Source organism: Oreochromis aureus, linkage group 1 (genome assembly GCF_013358895.1).
Source record: "Oreochromis aureus strain Israel breed Guangdong linkage group 1, ZZ_aureus, whole genome shotgun sequence".
NCBI lineage: Eukaryota > Metazoa > Chordata > Actinopteri > Cichliformes > Cichlidae > Oreochromis > Oreochromis aureus.
This window is the reverse complement of record NC_052942.1, coordinates 1,047,664-1,071,374: the sequence shown is the minus strand read 5'-3', so window position 1 is coordinate 1,071,374 and position 23,711 is coordinate 1,047,664. Positions and strand designations below refer to the sequence as shown.

The window sequence follows — 23,711 nt, the reverse complement described above, 5'->3', positions numbered from 1 at the left end:
CTTTCCACACTAACCGATTGAACACCCTCGCTCACTGATCCAAAGTTAATACTCAGAGATTATGCATGAGAAGCATTACAAGCAGAAAGATTACATGTGACAGTTTGCATTAAAGTGCATTTTCTGTCCCTCTGGTGATAAATTCTCCTCTCCTGACTGCATCTGCTTTAACATAAAGCACAGCACCACAGCGGGTACTTGAAAATGTTGCAGTCTATTTGATGCTATTTGAGACTGCGCATGTTTTAAATCTGGTTTGTTTGGTTTGTCGCCATTTCCACAGAACATCCTTTGCCTCACTGTTACACCTGTAGTGCAGTCATTTACTAATAAAAGCCAGTAAAGCCCAAACTTTAATATGATGGTATAAGTGTACTCACAAATGTCTGTCGTTCATTCTCTCTCAATGGGATCTCACTCTCAATCTGGAGCTGTATTGAGAACAGAAACTGCTTTAAAATAATGCTGAAATCAGAAGGATGTTCCTTTGAGGCGACGTTACAGCCCACAGTGCAATTTGCTGCTTGTTCAGCCCCCTTTTCTCTGCCTGACCTTTTTCTCTGATCTCTGCATTTCAGGAGCAACAAGAAGTACTCAGAGAGTGCAAACCTTTGCCAATGCAGCTGAAATGTGACCTGATATTTGGATGCTAATATTTAGAATCCTCATCGATATCATTTCCTATGCTTTGCCAATACAAACAAAGGCAGTACAATTTTAATCATATTTTTAAAGATAAAATAAATTTTATGAGAATTTGACCTTGAAAAAGATGTCAGATGTGATATTTATAATCCCATATAATTTTCCCTCACACAAGTTGGCAGTAAGAAACATACTGTAGTTTTAAATAGCTCTGCATTATTATCACTTTGACCTTCAGCTGGATCTGTTGACCTTAAAGGAGAGTTCGGAGCGTCAATGTGACAAGATATTTAAAAGCTTATATTAAATATGTTCTAATTATAGGAGCAGGTAGATTTGGATAACTTTGTTTCCCTTAAAAAATGAAATTATTTTAAAACTGCATTCTTTGTCTGATGATGTAACTGAATCTAAGTTTAGTTTTACAGCAGATGTAGCAGGACTCAAATCTTTGAAATATCTCATAAAAAACCCTTTAGTCTCATCACTCCACATTGTTGTCTCAGGGATCATCAAGATGTTTTTTGGCAAATGTGAGATGAGCCTTTCTGGGGTTGTTTAGTCAGCACTAGTTTTTCACCTTGGAACTCTCCCATGGATGCCATTTTTGCTAATGTTGAACTTTGACCTTAACCAAGCATCTCTTTAGATGTTATTCTTTTGTGATTTCCTGGAAGAGTCTACGATGCACTTCTGGAATAATTTTGGTACTCGTTCATCTCTGTTCCACGTTTCCTCCATTTGTGGTTCATTGTCCTCAATCAATGACATTGATTCTGACTGTGGTTCTTATCTATTCTTGAGTGTGGCATGATGTGCTGCTGCCTTTTCAACATCTTTCAGCCTACTTTACTTCGTCAGACAGGTTCTATTTAACGTTGGGCAGTAACCAGGCCAGGGCGTGAGCAGCTAAACTGAACTCAGCTTTACAAAAATGTTGTTTTTATCACAGTTAGTTCATGATTTTGTTCACATATGACCAGGTAGGTTTAGGATTCACTTTTTTTTTCAATTTTACAAAAGAAATTAATTTTATATTGACTGAGATTATCACGGTTTCAAATTAAAATAACTCGATGTTTTAAAACATAAGTGTGAAAAATGAAGAAAAAAATGAGGAAAGGAAAGAATATTTTGCTGTATTGATGATTTAACTATACATAGCAGGTGGGGAAGAGACTGAGGGACGTACACAATGAAAGACGATCATCAGCATGCTAAAAAACACAATCACTGGTCTTACAGAGTCATAGCTTCATGACAGAGTTATCGTTGGTCAGCCTGAATGACAGTTCAATTCAATTTTATTTATATAGCGCCAAATCACAACAACAGTCGCCTCAAGGTGTTTTATATTGTACAGTAGATCGTTCACTAATAGATACAGAGGAAAACCCAATAATCATATGACCCCCTATGAGCAAGCACTTTGGCGACAGTGGGAAGGAAAAACTCCCTTTTAACAGGAAGAAACCTCCGGCAGAACCAGGCTCAGGGAGGTCTGACACAAGTCTGCCTTTAGAAAGTAGACCACTTAACAATACCAAGCTTGCAAATCTTTTAATTTGAGTGGTGCAAAACTGCCCGTCTTGACCTGATGATCAACAACCCATCAACCTGATACTGGAGCCAAGTAAAAAAACGAAGTCATAGGTCTTAGGTGTAGCCCAACAGTTTTTTGACATTCATTTTGCCCACATCGAGCCGTTCTTTTTTGAAAGTGGACAGCCTTATTAGACAGCCAAAGCCTGGGGAACTGGGACATCAATCACACAGAAAAGATGGAATACATACTCATGTTGGATGACAGAATAAATATATTAACTAATCCACTTCCATAGAAGCACCATGTAACATTTCCAACATCAACAAGTGCTTTGCTCTTGTTGATGTTAGCTTCGTGATATTAACCAGCTCTCTGGTGGCAGAACAACAAACATGAACACAAGTCTCTCACGATGTGTCGTTTTAAAAGCTTCCCTCTGCCCAGTCTCGAAAACCAGGCAGACACGTGGACATCAGCATCCTTGTCTGATGAAATTTACATCACAGTGACCCTCATCGTATCATCGGACCTGTTAAAGAACTTTAGTTGGTATTTGCTTTTTACATAACGATAACTAGCACACAGTAACAGGTAAACAATTATATTTGATGCTAATAATATAAACAAATGCAAAGACTTAGACTTCTGTCTTCTTCACAACATTTTTTGATAGTTTTAAGAGGCAAATGCTTTTGAGACAAGATGTCTGTTGTTTCATGTAATCATGTATAGAAGTGTCGTGAAACACTCCTTAGTCAAGATTTATTTTAAGTACATTTCAACATTAGTTTTTGCTGAGTGGGCACTGAACTGACACTAAAGCAGGTTCCACAGAGCTGACACGCTCAGCAGGCTATAATGACTTCTAAATGAAATGCGAGATTTAACTGTCAGAGGAAATCACACAGATGTTATGAGCAGCAGTGTATTCATCAGAAAAATGAAATGAAACTGAGGTGTCTGCCTTGAACAGGTACCTCGTGCACTTACACCAGAAACGTCCGACAACAGTCATTTGGAACATATCGGTTACTCATAGTCACTTGTTATTTTAATTAAAAAAATCATTAATCACATTTGCAGTACAAACTGATGATGATGAACTTTGAGTTCAGCTCTGACTCTGTGTCACAGAGTCTCCAAGGATTTGTGTCCAAGAACACGGAAAATATGGAAAAGTTCTGTCCACTGACATGAATGAACAGATTAAATGTAGTTACTGTTCCGGTAACTGCTGGAACAATGTGATGCAATAGAAGAATAAATGTGTGTGTAGTTATTTAATGTTAACACATTTATTTCACCATATGGTCCGAAATCTCTGCAACGTGTTTCAGAAGGAAAAACTGATGAAGGAAAGCTAACGGTGTCTTTATGGGAGGTTAATGGGAGCTGCAGAGATCGTATGGTCATGATAGGAGCCAAATATTCAGCTGTAGGCACCAACAAGTTTGGTTTTGGTCTTTAATGTAGAATGGCTTTTCTAGCATTGAGGGAGCGATATCAATTTAAACCAATTTAGCACATGATGAATAACAAAAAGCTTTGTTTTCACCCTTTGCTACAAGAAGACGACATGTGGGGGTGTAAGCGTTCCTGTCCCATCTGTAAAGATGTGTTATCTGTGGCCTTTTTCATAGATTTGACTAAAGAAAAGTGAAAGAAGTGTTATTGGCATGGTGTTGGGTCCATTTTGTGTGAGAGAGAAGATGAATATGCTCAAAGTGCATTTTCTTAAATTTATTAAGCAGTTGAAGGTTCAAGTTTAAAGAAAACGTCTGCCGTGTCTCTGTGCTCGCTCAGGAGAGCGCCACACTCAGACAGTAATGCTATGTGTGATAAACAGGACACTAAGGTCAAAACAGTTTAGGGTGGTCTGATGTCAGCTCAGGTTTCTTCTTCTGTAGCTTTTCGGCCACTTCACCCATCACCATGGCAACCACCTCTTCTCCTATAAGAGCTGCTTTATGACCGAGGACGCATTCCCGTGAGGGGTCTTAGTCTTGTGTCTGTTAGTAACAAAGTAACGGTCTACTTCCAAAACTTCCCTACAATGCACTGTGTGCAGTTAAGTGGCTTAACAAATAAACAAAAACATTCCTCTGAAAATGGTCGGACACTAGGACTGATGGACAAATGTCCAAAGAACACCAATGAAAGACATTCAGAAAGTCTGGAGAACTATTCCTCAGAACTTATTTAAAAAGATTAGAAGAAACTCTGGAAGTAAAAAAGAAATGAAGGATGACTTTTGTACTGACTGTATTTTGACTGATTGTTGAGTGGTGCAGGATTGTTTCATTCAATGCACCATGGTTTTTGAGACTGTCCTTTAAATAATGACCACATAAGTCATTTGTGTAGGCTCATTTTTACAACCAACACCTTTGTGTTAAACCAAGTAGTGTTGAGTGTGTGAATGACGTGTTCAGTTTTCCCTGGCAAATTTCAAAGAAATTCAAATGGTGTCGTGTAAATATGGATATTTTAGACTTCTGTTTTAGTAACTCTGGGTCTGTATGTCTGAAAATGCCAAATTATTAGAGGTTATTATGATATCACTGGATGCACTGATAACTATCAGTGGATTACTTTGATACTGAAGAAATGTTAAAAACCTCTGACTGTTCATGTGCAATACAGCAGCAGTGGTTACACAACAGAACAAAATCTGCTCATTTTTACAAATGATTCACTGTTAACATTATTGGGTCATCTAGTCATGTGTTTGTCCAATAGTCCACAGGACGGAAAGTTAATTCAACGAAATAAATGTTTCCAAATGTTGAAATAATGCGACAACATTCAGTAGGGCACTGTTTTGTTTTGTTTTTATTAATGTATCCAATTTTGAATATAACAAAATTATGCACACAACACAAGTTATGATAACATGACCAACTGTTTGTCAGTGTCAGTGTCAGCTTGCCAACCCTTTTACACTGATATGCAAAATATGTTTAAATCCAAAGTTACACTGAAAAGTTTGTTTATCCTTCTTGTGTTCCCACTCTGTTCCCTCACTCTCGTCTCCTCGTCTTTTGTCTCTGTTAGCGTGGTGTCACCCGGTCATTGGTTACTTCCTGTTTTATTTTGGTGGTCTTGCATTTCTTGTGCTTTGTATCCAGGCCTACTTCCCTTGTCTTGTCTTCAGTGATTAGCCACGCCTGTTCCCTTTCCCCCTTGTTGGCCGTTTCTCAATGCCCAAGTACGCGGGTACGTACTCGCGTTCTCGGTGAGTACGTACCCGCCGAGAACGCGAGCACGGACTCGCGATATGTACAATTGGAACACCTGCGTACGTGATGATGTCACAGGTCCGGAGTTTTTACTGCCGTCCCCTCTTAATTTAACTGTGAGTAACATGTTATGAAGCTTAACTGTAATCACAGCCAAACCGGTTTACTCAGGAACAAATAAAACACTGAAATAAACCAAACATTAACATTTAGAAGTGATCTAAGTGACTTATATATCATTTTTAACCTCAGTAGTGAAACCTCTATTAATAAAAATAGTGTACATGTATATACGTGTACATACCTTAATAAAAACAAGCAGGTGAGATGTTAGAACGCTTTTATTTCTATTCTAGTGGACACCCAATACTATAGACAGCTGCTGGAGTTTCTTTAACCTGAGTAGTGAGAAGTCCGCGAGCGGGGGGGGGGTTGGAAACGATGTGCCGGGAGTCCGCTGTTGAGTTTTGGACGAAATGCATTCTGGGATATTTAGCTGTACCAAGTCCACACCGATGCATGCTCGATAAAACGGGCGGAGCGAGAACACATCCGGGACTTTTTCGCGTTCTCGGCTTGATGCGTACTTCGAATTGGAACAGTACTTGGTCTCCGACTGCTGACGTATCACGAGTACACGAGAACGCAAGTACGCACAAGTACGCATATTGAGAAATGCCTGTTATCTGTGTTTCCATACCCCTTGTTGTGTTCTTCCTTGTGGCCGTGTTTCCCTCCTAGTATGCTTTCATAGAAGCTTCCTAGTTTCCTAATTTGCTCCTGACCTGTTTTTCTTTGTATTTTGCTCAGCAATAAAGCTGCTCTTGAATTTATTCCTCACCTTCAAGTCCTGCATTTTGGGTCCAGCTCGTCCCTGACATTGCATTTCAATGTATGACATGGAACAGATTAAAAAGAGTACAACATTCACAGCGTGCTGTAGAAAAGATTCTACAAACAGTAGTCTCTGCACATAGATGAAGAAAAATTACATTGTTGGTCCAATGTCCATTTTTAACATGTTCAGCCTGTGAGAATCTGGAGAAAATGAAGGAGAGGCTCAAAGTCCATCAGTAGGAGCTGTCGTCATACGTGGAAACCTTTTGGGTCCGTGACGTTTGTCTTTAATATAAATGTAATAAAGAATAAATTTACTGAATTTTCACTGTGTGTGTGTGTTGGTGGCATGTATATTTTTCCATAACACACTCCCTTTTAACAGGAAGAAACCTCCGGCAGAACCAGGCTCAGGGAGGGGCGGGGCCATCTGCTGTGATTGGTTGGGGTGAGAGAAGGAAGACAGGATAAAGACATGCTGTGGAAGAGAGACAGAGATTAATAACAAGTATGATTCAATGCAGAGAGGTCTATTAACACATAGTGAGTGAAGAAGAAACACCCAGTGCATCATGGGAATCCCCCAGCAGCCTACAACTAAAGGAGGATCCAGCCCTAACTATATCTTAAAATCTTCAAAAAGTAGAGATAGTCTGTCTCCCAAAGCGAGCCTCTGCGTGTATTTTTAAATATATCTCGCTGTAAATGACTCGCAGTTGATGAAACTGCAATGATTGATAGCTTTTATCGTAGCCCATTGTTGCACCAGTAAAGCACCTGCATGTGTTACTTTTTTGACAACCTAGCTGTTTTAAAATGTTTTCACGATTGTCGCCTTTCACTGATTTTGTTTTTTTCTCTGGCCTCAGTTTGAAAAATGGAATTTGATCTGGAAGACTTCCTGGCTCAGCCTAGCATCGCTGCTTGTTCTGTCTGTGCCTGTATCCTCCTGCAGTTAGAGTTAGACACACCTGCTCTGCTTAGAGACAAGTATGAGTTTCAGATCGGTGTAATGGGGGAAGAAAATAAAAGGGAAACTCTTCAGAAATAGTGCTCCGTCTTCATTAGTGCAGTCTGTGTTCACAGACAAAGCAAAGGAGATCTATGCTTGAACAAAAAAATGTTTCAAATTCCAATGTGTGCCATTTAAATCCATGTGATGAATAGGGATGGGTATCGAAAACCGGTTCTTGTTGAGAACCGGTTCCCACTGTTTCAATTCCTTGGAATCGTTTGCCATTTTTGCAAACGATTCCCTTATCGATTCCAGTCGCCCCGAATGACGTCACCACGTTGCGGAGCGTCGGAGCGTACCTGGCAGGAAACACGGTCCCTAAGCGGCTCAAACACTTAAAAGTTTGGTTATACTTTACGAGAACGGATTGTCATCCGTTCAGGGCAACTTGCAATACTTGCAAAGTAGATGTTTCATTAAGGGAGGAAACACTACGAATATGCAAAAGCATTTGCTCACAAAACACGCGATGAACTTAAATGAATGTCTTTAATTCTGCTCCGGACTCGTGAATCTCAACCCAGCAGCAGCGGTAACGTTTGCACGTCATCTCCGCACGGCAGGTAAATAATCAACTAACAGTGCATATTATGTTAGCGCGATCTGCTTTATTACAAAACCTGCCATTGTGCATTTAGGTGACCATGATGAGACAGACAGAGTCTGGCTGGTGCTCGCTGGCAGTTCTCGCTGCAGTCCACCGGTAGCGTCTCTTTTCAGGCCCGAATGTCACCGAGCAGTGACTAGTTTGTGGTCAAAACCTTGCAGCCATTTGCCACAGCAGATGGTAAGTGAATGTGTTTAATTGTAGGCAGGGACATTACTGGATATTCTTGTGTAATTGCTACAGAATAATTTATGTTATACTTTGTTATTGCTACAGAAGAATATTTATTTTATTATTTTACATTTACAATTTTCCCCGGGGACCCTGTGACACCCCATTGAAGAGCCATAGGCTGTGGATCTCTTAAGATCTCACTGTTGGGTTTGTAAGGCCATGTTACTCCTAAATTTCTATCTTGTTCAAAGAGAAGATATAAAACAGTTCTAAGCTAATCGACCTTAGTGTTCTCCTTTTAAAAAAATAAGAATCGATAAGAGAATCGTGAAAATCTTATCAATACCCATCCCTAGTGATGAATTCTGTTTCCATGGACAAATAATTCAATCTCTGTAATCATTGGTAACACTTCGGTGTTCTGTGTGGTTTTTCTTTCCTAAAATGATTTTTCTTTTTGAAATGATTCGGTCATTAGGCAACTTAAAGCTCTATGTGATTACATCACCATATAGCGTATGTAGCTCCTATTTTATGTGCAGGAAAGGAGCATGTCACCCACACACAACATCGCTGTAACCATACAGGTGCTTTCCTGCATTTATATTAGCAGGATATGAGCACTGTTGGAAAGCATTTAGGTGAATGAGGCAAGTTGTACAAAGTGTTTTGAGCACTCAAGTAGAGAGGATAAGCACCAGTCTATTCACAGCCCAAGTGTCACTTACCTTCATTTGTAGGACACGCCCAGCTGCTCTTTGATTGGTCAGTGTCCTCCAGCTGCTGACGCACTGAAAAAATATTCTTCATGCTCAAGAAACAAAAGGTTGATTTATTCAGATAATGAAACATTAAAGAAAATGCTCTTGGGATAAACTGACTGTATAGTAATCATGCACATTTATTGGACCAGATCTCCATTAAATTTTATATCTCACACTGTAACCATATAACAAAGTGACATGGAAAATTTACATGTAATGAAATTATTCAAATCAGCTTTTAGGGAAGTTTTTTTTTCACTGTGTCGTCAGGCCAACAGAGGGGGGAAAGTAGCTAAGTACAGTTACTTAAGTATAATTTAGATGTACTTCACTTACATTTACACGGCTCCCGTTTGGTCTTCTTCACAAACTGTATATACTGTAAGGCTGCAAAGCACAATAAACTGTGTCCAACATCTTCAGTAGTCTGATAATGGATGCAGTTAATATTTTATATGTTAAAATTGGACCGAAAATTTCAAATTTGTTTCTGGAAAAACACAATAAATGTATCAGTACATGAAATGATCTGTCCTTAGAAAAGCCGTAGTTTTAGCTTCAAAAACACTTTTTTACAATATCACACTCTGACTTCAGCTGTCACATGGTTTAATGTTTTTAGGCTGAGACTGAAATAATGAATTCAAGCCGCATTGAAACAATGAGCGAATGCATTCGATGCTTCACCAGTGCACCACTCACTGATGAGAAAACAATTTAATCAAATTATGAATTTCTTGGATTTCCTTTTTTAGAGTCACATCTGTTTTATCCATATTAGGATTCTGTCCCGTCCTTCAGATAATTCTGCAGGCTGCACTTTACCACAGCTTTGTAAAACACATGCGATTATTTTCACATTCAGGGACTCGCTGCACTTTCTTCTTTGCTTAAATAATTGCAGCTTGTCTCTTTGTCTATTATACTGGAATCTCACAGGCTCGCTATTCACATACAAAACTACAATTAATAATCTATAGCATCCTGCTCTTTTGTGCTCGATGCATTTATTTCTTTTCCTTTTTCATTTAATTATTTGTTTCACATCACAAACAAAAAAAAATGCCTTTTTTATTTGATTGTGCCCCAAAGGCCCAGGGACACAGAGCTGGTCTTTGTGAAGCAGACAAACTGCTGCGAGTTGATGCTTTCTCTGCTTTGTAACGCTGTAGCACTACAGCCTCTTTCGGCTTTGCTCGGGATAGTGGATTATGTTTGAAATCAAAGTACTTTGTCCTCCTGTGTGCTTCTGATCACGGCGTCCCCCCTTTTTAGGTTGAATGTAAACATCCTGTCGAGTCATGTCCCCTCTCAATCAATCAAATGTCGAGATGTGACCAGAACTTACAGTGTAGCTTGGTGATGAGATTTCCATAAAATGGAAAGGAAAATTGTGAAAGCATGAAGGGGAATGGGATGCAGCAAATGGTCTGGCCTGTTGGAAATTAGTCTCTGCTGTATCACTAAAATAAGCCATAAGCAGAATGCCACAGTAGAGCTACAGAGAGGTGAAATAGGCATGACTGGAATGCTGATGTGATAAGGACAGGTGAGGCGTTTCAACATAACTTACTGAGGTCACGTCCTTCAGCTGGCCTGGAAATATGTTGGGGTTGCTGCCATGCTGTGGTATAATAGAGGGAATCATAGAATAGTGCCCCCTGAAACTGTTCTCCTCACAGCATGCACATGGACACATCAGCAGTGTCACGGTGCATTAACAGGGTACAATGTATCCAAATGGGACAGTGAGGAGACCAGCCTAAATTTGCACTGTACTGTTGAGCGTGCAGAGAGTACTCACCCCTTAAATCTTTTCCTCTGTTATTCCCTGTTTCTTTGTTCCATTAAGTTTAAGGACCACGGACAGTTCTTTTTCCTGGTGTTCAATGAGAGCTACATTCCCACAGAAGGACAGATGATAGTGGAAGTCAGGCTTTCGTGCTATGGTAAAAACTGAGGCGGAGGGATGAGATCATTGCAATGTGTTCCTCTGCGTGTGATCTTTTGGTGTTTGCCGACTCACAGATCATACATGTGGCCTTGATCTAGTGCCCTTCTAATTTTTGAGTAGACAGGAAGGAGGCTCACTTCACCACATTATCCACCATATTTACTTCATATTGCATGTGATGCTCGCATACTAAAGAAGTGAGATTTTATTGCCATTTGATTAAAAGTTGCTACAAAAACATCCTCACTTTGATTCATAGTTTATTTTTAATGGTACATTACGCCCACACGATGAGTGACAGCTTAGTATGAAAAGTGCTGTGGATATGTTGCTTCACTGGGACACAACAGCATGAACCTTCAGGCTGGGCCCAGGACCTCATCTCCATGTGCTTCACTGTGATCTGTGAGCCTATAAATAAATGAGCTGCTAGATTTCGAAACGTTCTGTTTTATGTATTTATAGCTGAGCTTTGCTGGAGAAAAAAAATCATTATTCTTATTTGGCTGTAGGATGGTTAAGGGTAATAGACGCATTGATTAGTGACACATACCTTGTTTCCTCTCTATTTAAAAACACAGTATTGACCAACACATTTCCAACCCTCCGTTAAGGTTCCTTGTACATCACAGATATTTTCCTACATTTTCTACATTCTTGAGCAGGAAGCTGCATCCACAACTATGTTTTAATGTAAACATATTTTTCCAAGCTGCGCGATAGACTCTAGAAATATCCAGGGTCCATTCAGCTACTTGCCCTGTGATAGCTGACATATGGGCCAGCTCCCTGGGCTGCCCTACCCAGAGTCCCCTGGGGATGATCTTTGCTTCAGGGTCTCATTGCTGCTTTTTGTGGATGATGTGATTTTTTTTTTTTTTTTTTTTTTTTTTTTTTTGCTTTATCAGGTGGTGTCCTCCAGCTCACACTGGGATACTTCTTTTTTGAGTGAGAGGTGGCAGAAATGAGAATTAGCACTTCCACGGTTCTCAAACTTGAAAGTGCTTAAAAGGAGGCTGAGTGGCTGCCCCAAATGGAAAGAAGTTAAGTATTTCAAGCTCTTGTTGACAACTGAGGAGAGTCCATGTCTGCAGTTAAGTGCACACTAACGGGCTGTGGACAATGACCCAAAGGAGCTTTGATCATAATGCACAAAATGGAATTTATGTTATGTTTCATAGAAGTCAAGGCAACTGGAAGTCTTTCTGCAATAAGAGGAATCCAGTAAAAAGAATTGCAGTTTATGGCACTGGCAGATATGTCCATCTTTTATGTGAGCGGGGTGCAGTGGTTGAATACGTCGCCCCTACATGTGCCAAAGTGTTTGTGACCAAGACACTAAAAGCCAAGCTGCTCTACGTGGCAGGGAATCACCTTGGCATCAGCTCCTTACACGTCATACTGTGTATGTGCATCTATTTTGTTTAATTTTTAAAAATATTTTTTGGCATGTAAGCGCAGGCTGTTCACTTACAATGCTATGAATGCTAGTTGCTGGTCTAGGTGTGCCTAGCCCGAGAACACCTGTTTGTGTATTATGTGGCTCACCAAGTACAAAGCTGATCTGGATTGGTATTCTAAGAGAGACTTTCCGTTATGCCTGCTGTTCCAGCCTGTACATGGATATATCAGTTGTGGCTCCTCCAGCTGCTGTGTATTTTTGGTACACCCCCTTGTGGCATATATCGTATGATAATGCAGACTCTTCATTTTTCACCCAACCTCTCACAAATGAATATGTTTGATCTGAAGCAGCTCTTCGTTTTGGACCATCCTGCTTCCTTTTAGATTTTGTTAGGGATGAGGTTCTTACATAACTTTAAAGTTATTGTCAAGAATGATGTTGCATAGCAACTGGAGCAATTTTTGTGTACTGATTACTCACAGTTGCACTACCAACACCTGTGTCTGTGCTTCATGCTTGAAAAGATATATCAGACTTGATTATAATCTGTTTTATCTTAACTGAAAAGTCATTTATGACATTTTTTTGCACAAACTGTGGTAGCGACTGATTAACCACACTGTCTGTCCAGTTATCTGCAGCTTAGCTTAACGTCGGCCCCTTCGGGCTCCTTACCAAATACAGTAGAAAGGTAAAAGCCGAGTTACATCGCCAGCAGTCCTGAGCTTCCATCTTAAACTTCAGAGGATAATTATCCAATGTTGAATGAGCCCGAGGTTGATTATTTTTATTGGCTTAGAGTCTCGGGTGTAACTCTGCTCTGCCTTTTCTTTCTCTCTCTTTCTGCTACTGTAGCTGTGGATGCATTTTTAATGCCTTTGCCCCCAAGCTGTATAGTGTCAACAGAACACTGTTGCTGCATGAAAAACTGGCACATTTCTTACAGCTTTGTCTGTCTCCACCTAAAGTTAAAGTTTAAACTATGTGCCAGTGGTGTTTAATTACTCTCAGGCACATAAATCCATTAAAAACACTGTGTGTGTTATTCAAAGCGCAGTGGGTTGTTCTACCCCTCACATTCCTTAAAGCCTTTTTTCAGTCAATAACAGGATTGCAGAGGCAGTCTGCCTGCTTGCTACAGACATGGAAGAACCACGGGGACGTTGTTCGCTGCCCCGTGGTCGTTTTCCTCTAATTAACATTCAAGTTCAGGCACAATCCAGGTTGTAATGTTGAACTCTTATTGCATCAAGGAGGCAGAAACACCTGCCTTTAATCATCTTCCTCTGTGGGTTTACACTAGAATAGAAAGTGATGATTTAATAAATTAGCGAGTGGTTGAATAATGAATCAATGCTCCGGCTGTATGACAAGCCCTTTAATGTCGATATGACAGCACAGTGGAAAACAGGATTAAAACTGCGTGTCCACAGTTGCGTTTGATTGCGTGTCAGTGCGTGCGCTCCCACACACACACTCAGACATCTTAGGTTCGTTTATGAGTCTGGAATAAAATCTTCTTGAAGGCCCTTCTGAAGTCTCGGTTAAAAATGGTGTAGATGATGGGGTTCAGGCAGCTGTTGCAGTACCCGATCCAGAAGAAGAGGTTGAAGAGAGTGTCAGGGATGATGCAGTTGTCCCTGCAGACAGCGTGGAGGCTGTAAGTGAAGAAAAATGGGAACCAGCAGAGGACAAATACGCCCATCACCACTGCCAGGACAAATGTGAAGCGCTTCTCCCTCATTTGAGCCACTTTGTTTTTAGATAGAGACATGTGTCTGCTGCGGACGGGCACAGGAGACGGGAGAAGGAAATGGTTGGAGCCGTGGTCCGATGATGCCCACGATATGGAGGCACAGGAAGGAGGGGGCACAGGAGGAGGGGGTTTCAAACTGTTTGCTGTTCCCTCCACGTCCTTTCCCTCATCTGTTTTCACCCTCCCGCCGCCTCTCCTGGGGAAGCGGAGTGATGAGGAAAACGACAAGGATGTTTTTATTTCACCTTCGCAGCTCCTTTCCTCTAAGTCGATCTCATCCAGCTCTCCTCTCCTGTGAGTGCTGCTGTTGCTGTCGATGTTGGAAGAAGTGTGTCGGGCGGGGGGCCGCGGGCTGTCCAGCTCATACTGAGGACAGCCCTTCCTTTGGCAAACCCTGGACGTGCCCACGAAGCACGTCTCAGACTGCGATGGCTGCCGCTCCATCACGTTCTTCGCCACGAACACGGTGGAGGCCCGCTGCTTAGCAACGCGGTATATCTTACAGTAAACAAGTATCATGATGACTCCCGGGGCAAAGAAGGACACCAGGCAGGAGGAGAGGATGTACCATGTCTGGTTGTTGAGGAGACACTCCTGTGTGTGCGTGTTATTCTCACGATACGTCCTCAGATCCTCTTTGTGGGTCATTAGCAGCGGTGGGGACGAGATGACTACAGATATGAGCCACACGATGCTGATCATCGTTTTGATCCGCCGGGGAGTACGTTTGCGGTTGTAGCTCACTGCTTTGGTGACGGACCAGTACCGGTCAAGGCTGATGGCACACAGGTGGACAATGGAGGAAGTGCAAAAGAGGACATCCAGAGCCAGGTAGAAGGAGCACCAGGTGGAACCAAAGTACCAGTAGCCCATGACCTGGAAGGAAGACAAAGTGATTAAGACGTGTAGAAGAAAAGTGCTTATTCCTCAGTCAGCATCTGTCAGCAGGGAATCGCTTAATCGAATATTTCACTGCAGTATAAATATTCTGTCGATACCTCATTACTGCCACACTGGCTGCTGCTTTTTTACTCTGGAGGCTCTTACAGTGGCTGCTGCTGTGGTCTTCCTCCAGCCAATTCAAAAATGATGTGAGCCAGTAATCTTTTCCCAGCTGCAAGAAATATTCATCAACCCCCCCACAGCTTCTGCTAGCACCAGTGAAAACCAAGTCTGTCCTTTTCCAATCTCCCTTTTCATCTGCCCTCATGTACTTCACTTTTTCATTACCTGCTTGGTAAAAACAAAAAGTAGTGCATGTTACCCTGTTGCACTCCTAGTTTATGGATTTAGAGATGTGCCTGCATTTTAGATGAGGGTTAAAATAAACTGACTGTTTTTATTTGCAAGAATAACGGCGATCAGCACACAATCATAAACAGCAATTCCTAAAACCGGGCCAACAGTTCTTCTTACTTTTCAAGCTGCTGATCATAGCTGTGACAGACTGAAATAACAGAATACAGCAGGATCTTTAAGTGTAGTAAACAGAAAGACAGACAGTGAGATAAATGGGAGGGAAAGCCACAAAAGTCCAGGAGCACAAATCAATAGTTTCATCTCAACACTATTCCACAAATACTTGTTGTTGTTAAACTGCAAATCCTCATATGTAAGGATCACGATGGAATATTCCATCGTTTTTCTTTGAACATCGAATTTCAGGCGGTGGGGATGAAGCTGTTCCAGCAAGCAGCTCCACAGCTCTAATGATGTACGCTGGCTTCAAGAAAAGATAAACAGTTATGAAGATAAGCATTCAGCCGTAGACTGAGGTGTAAGCTCAGCGTTTCTCACAGATTCTATTTATACACAAGACACAAGCACACTTTAAAAATGTTGCAAACATCTAATTTTATAAAATGCCTTTTCTGTAAATTGCTTAACTTCTAATAATTAACAGATTAGTACAGTCGTCTGTCTCTCCAGCGAGTCTCCCGTCACACTGAAAGACGGCAACTCCAACATGTTCTCCATGTACTCCTTGTTCTGTTCATTAGCCTCGGAGTGCCTAGCAAAGCACCACGTGGTTCTGGTTAGAGTGGCCCCCTTCTCGTCTCCACCAACTGCAGTCCAAGACAGTGACATCAAACACCACTGTAACCATGACCTGTCCCATCCATCAGCAGAGGAACATAAGCCATGCTAGACGGTTAAAATAAGGGCTTTGTAGTTAACTGGTAAGTCTACATATTAGTGTTCTCTCCAGTCTCATCTCTTTTCCTTGTCAGAGTACCTGGTACAATAGCCATGTCCAAATTCAGCGGCTGCATCTTCCTGAGGACCCGGCCTTCATGGTCTGCGTGGGCCGGGTCCTCCGAAGACCAGGTAGGCCGGAAGTGAGCGGCTGTGAAATGGGACGGTCTAGCCAATAACATTTTTAAGTTATCTAAGTGACTTATATATCATGTTTAACCTGAGTAGCCAAAGACTGCGGGGGTTTGAAAACGATTTGCCGGGAGTCCGGTGTTCTGACGGGCTCTAATGAGCCTTGAATCCCCGGCTAGCTATCAAGCTGGTGGGTAACAGACGTCTCCGAACGTCCAGGTACCAGGATGACTGTGGTGTGAGAGTGAATACAAAGACCTGAGCAGAAAGGAACAGAAAGTATTACAGATATGAAGCCATGTCTAACACAATACAGCTCCAGGATCATTTCAAGGAATAATAGCTGATGAGGAACAAAGCACCAGGCAGTTATTGCCGAGAGCAGAGGAGAACATCAGAGTGGATTCAGCAGCCACACATCAAACAGGTGCCTCCGAACTTGAGCGAGGGAAAACAATTAATTAAATTGTTCAGAATTATTTGTCACTTTTTTTAACAAGCCAAAATGTCGACAGACTACTTCTCACACATTTTCATGCAGAACGTGAGCCAGAGAGCGTCCCTTCATTACTCAGTAAGACGTTCAAATTCATTTCATGTTTCCAGCTCAAAGGACAACTAACACTTCGAAGTAAAACATGAACGTTTCTCCAAATCAGCCCTGACTCTTCTTCCCCGCTCAGTTACTCAGTTACAATATCATGGTCCAGGCTGTCTGTCAGTGTGTAAGGTTTGTTTTTCCTACTTCCTGTCTACCTCGCCTGCCTCTCCTCACCTGCAGGTCATCGGCAGTACTTAAGGAGCAGCTCAGACCTTCACTCTTCGCCAGATCGTCAGCTACTCTGTAGCGGTAAATTAGCCCTAATGGTCGGTTTGACCTTTGTTACTTCCTGTGAGACGGACATCTTATTTTATTAGGATCCTCTATCAAACAAGAATGGGTCAACACTCCTCTTCCTGCAGTAACTGTCCCTTTAGTTCCCAAACATTTACCGACCGATGTTTCAAAGATGGGAGATGTTAGGCTGTGGTAACCATGGCCCCATGTGAGCATCTTTAGCACTTTTGTGTTATTACCATCAAAAGCAAAATGACTCAAAATGCTACATTTTCTCAATTGAACCATTTGATGGTTTCTATGTTCTGTTGTAAATAACATGGGTTTATGAGATTCTGCAAAAAGAGCATTCTCTCTAACATGAATGAAAGTCCACATGTCCTGATATTAAAAATGTACCTAAAGTTACACCAACAAGCACCTCTGTGTGTTTGTACCCAGCACATGTTTCAGTACTCACTGGTATTACTTATACACAACAAGCCACATGCTCCCATACCCACAATGCATCATTCTATCCCTTTAAGACCTTTCTAACTAACCCTCACACACACATGCACACTCACAATCTGAGAGATGCATCGGGGGTTTGGTACATTACCTTGCCCATTACGGATTGGATGAGGCTCGGCTCCAATAATTGACCTTTGGTTTAGTAGATGACCTGCTCTACTTCCTCAGTCACAGGAGGAATCGATAACCCTCTGAGGTCTACATCAGCGTACTGTAGGCGGTGATCCTGACCCTCGCTCTAACCGAACACTACACTTAAAAAAAACAAAAACAAAATTGATGTTTTTGGGAAATATGTGATTAGCTTTTGCTGCGTGTCAGCAGAGCGATCTTGTCTTTGTTCCAAGTCTGCTAAGACTTGTCTTTCAATAAACACAAAGCCTGCTGATTTCCTGGGGTTAGAGTTGTCTCTGACCTCAGAGTGTCAACATTCAGACTGCTCAATCCCAGCTTTAATTTCACACACTGCGCTGAATCCCCATCGGTGCTCGAGAAAATCTATGAAATAATTCCATCCATGACCTTTATGAAAATGTATGAGCAGGAGTGAATTCATGTGTCAGTCTTTTGTGGTGACAAGAAAGATGTGTGCTTAGGTGAATGCACCTGAAAGAATCCGATCACAGAGATTGAGCTTCTTGTGTCGGGGCTCAGCCTCAGAGATAAGACAAGGAGATCAGTCAAAGCCATGAGGTGCTTCGGGCATCTTACTGTGATGCCTCATGGGTGTTTCTATTGTGATGCGTTTTAGAAGGAGACCCCAGGACAGATCCAGGACACACTGAAGAGACTGACTCTTAGCTGGGCCTCAGTATCTCCCCAGAAGAGCTCGAGGGGGTGTCTGGGGAGAAGAAGGTCAGGACATCTTTGCTGCTGCCCCCAACATGCAGACCCAGTTAAGAAGTAGAAACTGAATGGATGGATGAAGTAAATTTGTTGCCATAAACAGCTGATGGGGCTCACACTTCAGCAGGAGGCAATTATTACAAGGAGATGAGGGAAGGGCATGATTTCATTAAATGTACTTTAATCAAAGAGCAAAAAATGGAGAAATGGCTTCAACTTTTGTGTCTCACCAGCAGAGCAGAAGCTGCTGTGAACATTACATGCTTCATGTATGTTTTTGTGCATTATTTATCATGTATTTGTTTCTTCTGCTGCTTCAAATGTTTTGAAAATGTCTGTTTTCCTTCTGGGTATTCCAAGCTCAAATCGGAAATGCATTTTTAAAAACAAGTGGATGGAAATGCTTCTCTTGATCCACAGCTGGATACTAATTCAAAATTCAGCACCAGAAGCTCCCACTCCATATATTTACCCCCAGCTTCATTGTGATGCAGTCTTTATGTGCATGCAGTGCATGTTTTTGGCCCAACGCTGGAGGGTTCCTTTAACCCTGTCATGCATGAATTATGACAGCCTCAATCAGGATTTTTTTCTTAAATATTTTTATTCATCTTTAGTCATGAAAAGATGAATAAAGTACTTATTGTTATTACATTGCAATTTTGAGGCACTAAAGTCGCTTTGAAGAGCAGCTGTAGACCTGGTCTCCAACTTCGAAGCATTCATTTCAGAAGCAACAAGTTCATTTTCACAGAGTTGCATTACTGGTCATGCTGTGGTCTCCTACCGGTGTTTGCCCCAGTGTCACTGAAAGCCTAAAAGCCTGCCAATTGCCCCAAATCCTTAGAAAATATGTAAAAAGGTCCGCACCATGTGAATCACAGTCCTTGGATCAGTCCTTATAAGTAAACTAAAGGCTTCACCATATCTTCCACTACACTGCTTTCTTTTGTTGGTGTTTTAATCGCAGTGATTAAAAAAACACAAGCTGTCCTTTTTCTATTTGTCATTTATCCAAGTGAACATTTCACATGACTTCATTTAGAAGACTCAGTGGAGGATTCCCAGTTGTTGCACCGTCTTCCTGTTGAGGTGTGAAGGTGGACACCCCCGTGAGTCTGTGAAGGTTCTCAGTCATCCAGGTCATCGTAGTCTAAGGAGCTCGGAAAGAAAAGCGTCTGGAGTTCTTTAAGTTGCGTGAAGACTTTTCACCTCTCATCCCAGAAGCTTCTTCAGGTCAAATGATGGAGAGTCCCAGATTGACCTCAGAAAATCACATGATAGGGTGGGGCTAGGTTTCACTGCGGGTTCACCTGAAACCCTGGCTGATTGTGACCCACACCTGTTTTCACACCTTGGGTCGTGTGATTAGGTAGGGGGGGGGGGACACTCCCACTGGGTTTAAATCTGGGACTCTCGGCCATTTGACCTTAGAACTGAAGAAGCTTCTCGGATGAGAGGTGAAACGTCTTCAAGCGACTTAAAGCAGTCCAGACGCTTTTCTTTCTAAGCTCCTTAGACACCCTGTGAGGTAATCCAGCTTCATTAAGTGATTCAAAATTAGTAATGCAGATTTCTAAAAATATGTTACTGTGTACATAAGCATTGAATATGTATAAATATGTGTTTGTGTTACAGTAAATTATTCATATACTACTATAGTAGGTATACAATTTAACAGTGTAGTGCATATCATTGCACTGCACTGAATGTCCAACCAAGCATCAGTACGGGAGAGAAAGAAAAGAAAACTGAGTATTTTAGAAACTCTTGATCTACTGGAATTTTTCCACACAAGCATCTATAGAGTTTATATAGAGTTTACAAAAGAATAGCAGGAAAAAGACAAAACATCCAGTTAGTGGCAGTTCTCTAGAAAAAAAAAAGCTTCGTCTTTCCCAGAGGAGCCAGCTCAGAGGAAGGGAACATTAACTCAAACAACGATTCATTACAACCAAAGAGTGCAGAAGAGCATCTATGAATGCATAATACATTGGGCTTGGGCTACAGCAGCAGAAGACCACACCAAGCACTAATCCTGTCAGCTAAGAACAGTTTGCAAAGGCTCACCGAAGTGAACAATAAAAGGTTGGACAAATGTTGCCTGATCTCATGAGTCTGGATTTCTGCTGCAAGATTCAGAAGGTAAATGCTGAAACGACATGAAAGAATAGATCCATCCTGCCTTGAACAAGTGGTTCGAGGTACTTGTGGCGGTGATGTAATGGTGTGGGAGACATTTTCTTGGCACACTTTGGCTCTTTACCAGCTGTGCGTCGTTTAAATACCACAGCCCACCTGAGTATTGTTGCTGACCATGTCTGTCTCTTTACAGCCACAGTGTACACATCTTCTGATGGCTGCTTACAGCAGGATATGCAAATGATCCCAATCAGGTTTCTTGAACATCACAGGCTTTGAGGGCCATTTCAAACAGATGAGCTACTTGGGTATGAGATTCCTATTTGATGCAATCTCACGGTAATGGAGCGGAAAATGGGACAGACTTCGTCACAATGGCAGGACGGCTGGGATGAAAAGTGTCATGATCGGCTGTGTGCGGCAGGCAGGAAAGGACCCAAAGGCAGACTCGTAGGCAAGACTCAAACACAGGTTTACTCGCTGAACGAATAAACTATACAAAACTAAACTGGAAAATCTAATGAACTGAACTGAACAGACTCACACAACCATGAGGGAGATCGCAACACCGGACAGAAGGAAACAAAGAGCACGGGGAATGACGAGGGAACAGGAAACACATGGGGAACTCAGCTGGAGACAGAGGACGCAAAGCTAAACACAGCACATGAGACGAAGTACCTTCAGAATGAGAGAAGCAAAACCAAACATGGTGTACACAGACAGGAGACTACCAAAGTAAAACAGGAAGTAACGAGAACACACGCACAGAGACATGACTGGGGAAACATGGATAAAGATGACGGAGGGGGCGGGGGCAGAAACACACCAGAACTCACAGCTACTATAAACACAGACACACAGAAAGAGACACAAAGCTAAACAGAACAAGCTAGGCACTACAGAATAAAGACTAACAAAGTGGACTTAAACATAAATCATATCACAAAATGACAAAAACAGAGGAAAATTCAAAACGCTGGGTTTTCTTGGACCATGACAAAAAGTTTGTGTTGGTTAGCTGTTTTTATTTCCAAAAAAATTAATTGCCTAAATAAATTTATTGGGGGACTGAACTTTAAGGCTTTTAGGCTTACAAATGATGCAGAATAGTTCACAGCACAGTCAGAGATGCTAATACACCCTGACTGGGACTGGGCTATACTGGCAGCTACACCTTACTCCAACCAGCCATTTGTATTGACAGCGGCTTCAGCTGAAAACAACACAAGAAGCACTAAGCTGTATTATATTGTGACCCTCTCTGAGCTTTTGTGTACTCTAATGAATGCCATCGGGAGTTATTATGTATTACTAAATCACTCAGTACCTGCAAGACCAGTATCCTTATTAGCTGTTCTATGTCATATGATTGCACATGTCATACACCTAAATCAGGCCAATGTATTTTAACATACTGTAAATATTGTTTCATAAACATGACTGAGTTTGGACTTTTGTTTCAGCCTTAACATTTATCAACATGACGACATGATTTACTGTTATTATGGCGTGCCTTAGGACGCATTAACAATGCGGTTTGGCCTCCGATGTACCTTATCACCAAACAGCACGAGGCTGCAAGCTCACGGGGCTCGGATCAGTCCCGTATGCTTGGTACTTGCAGAGGGTCAGTCTTTATAGCAGCCAGTGAGCGCAGTGTGAGAGGATGATGAAAGTGAAGAGAGAGGGGAGAATGAAGGGTGCCCTGAGGCTTTTTATATCATGGAACTCATAAATACTCACATGAAAATGAAGAAAATCATGTTCTCTTAACCTTGATACTCCCAGTGAAACTCATTTAACCATCAAATAATTGTAGACTGCAGTATGTTGAGAAATGAAAGGAAGGGGCTGCACAGAGTCTACTCATCTGTCGGCAGACTCAGCGTTGCCAGAGCTCTGTGGTGAGCCCCTGCTTTGGTGTAGTGAACACTGTATTTTTTCACAGGAGAAGAATCGAGATGGAGAGAAACCTCCAGACCAAGTTTGAACAATATCTAAAATTATTGGACTTTCAGAGATTTGACCTGATCGGCGCTAGTACAGCCATTAATTCTTGTTTGTAAACAGATAAGCTCCAGGAACAGAATACATAGAAAACTGGGTGGACTTGGAACTACAAAAGTCTCAAAAACAGTCGCCTCACCTCATTGGCTAGGGAGAAGGGGATGACCAGCGTTGCCACCAGTATGTCCGCTGAAGCCAGAGACACGAGGAAAAGGTTCTGAGGTGCCCTCAGGGCTCGACTAGTGAACACCGCCACCACGACCAGCACGTTCCCCACCACAGTCCCCAGGATGATGACCGTGACCACCAGCACGATAAACACAGACGCCACCTGCGAGTGAGGAGGTAGAGGAGGAGATCTGGACGAGCCAGAGGACGCCTGGCTGACATTCTCCAGAGAAGAGTTTGGTATCAACGTGGTCGGCGTGGTGGCCGTTACAGGCGTGAACGCCTCCGATAAGTCCATCCTGCTTAAACCACTGACGTTGTGATCTCCATTTTCACTGAAGTCCAGTGCACGTGTCTTTATGTCACAACAAAAGCCAGCGAAAACACAGAAATGTCCCCAAATATCTTCACCAACTTCAAAATATTAAAGTTTCAACAACAAAAAAAAGAAAAGATGATTTGTCTCTTGACAAAAATCAATTTCTGTCATTCTGACAGGACGATAACTATCCTGAATATTTCATTGTATTATCCTCTGAAACATGCAGCTTAATATCAGTGGTCGTGCCCAAACACACTCTGCCAGTACATGAAGGGTTTGCATGAGAAATTTCATTAAGAAAGAATTTCAAATCCCATCTTCTAAAGTCCCCACTTTTAAATTTTGCATAAAAGCTACAGACTGACCTGTTTAACTCCAGTGAGCTGAAGGAACGAACGAAAAGACAAGCATATGGCTGCGTGCTCTAGTTGGAGTGAGGACAGAAAGCCTATTTGGGATGCATGGTACCCTCATTCTGCTGCACTGGGAAAACAACCAGCGGCTGAAAAGTGGAGAGAAAAAAATACTCAAAAGAAAAGATTAAATCGTTAAAAATAAAAAAAAGAGTCAAGAAAAAAAAGCAGGTCCTCACTTTCATGCGA

The 23,711-nt window shown here is 41.8% G+C and overlaps 1 protein-coding gene across 1 annotated transcript; it reads right to left on the bottom strand.

Moving 5' to 3' along the window:
• Positions 1-13,671: 13,671 nt before the first annotated feature.
• On the bottom strand, positions 13,672-23,085 carry LOC116323945 (alpha-2Db adrenergic receptor-like). Its single transcript, XM_031744430.2, has 2 exons — positions 22,759-23,085; positions 13,672-14,818 (listed from the first exon to the last, which is right to left on the bottom strand). The coding sequence occupies exons 1-2, from the start codon at positions 23,083-23,085 to the stop codon at positions 13,673-13,675; spliced, it is 1,473 nt and encodes a 490-aa protein (XP_031600290.1). The 3' UTR covers position 13,672.
• Between the last annotated feature and the right edge of the window lie 626 nt (positions 23,086-23,711).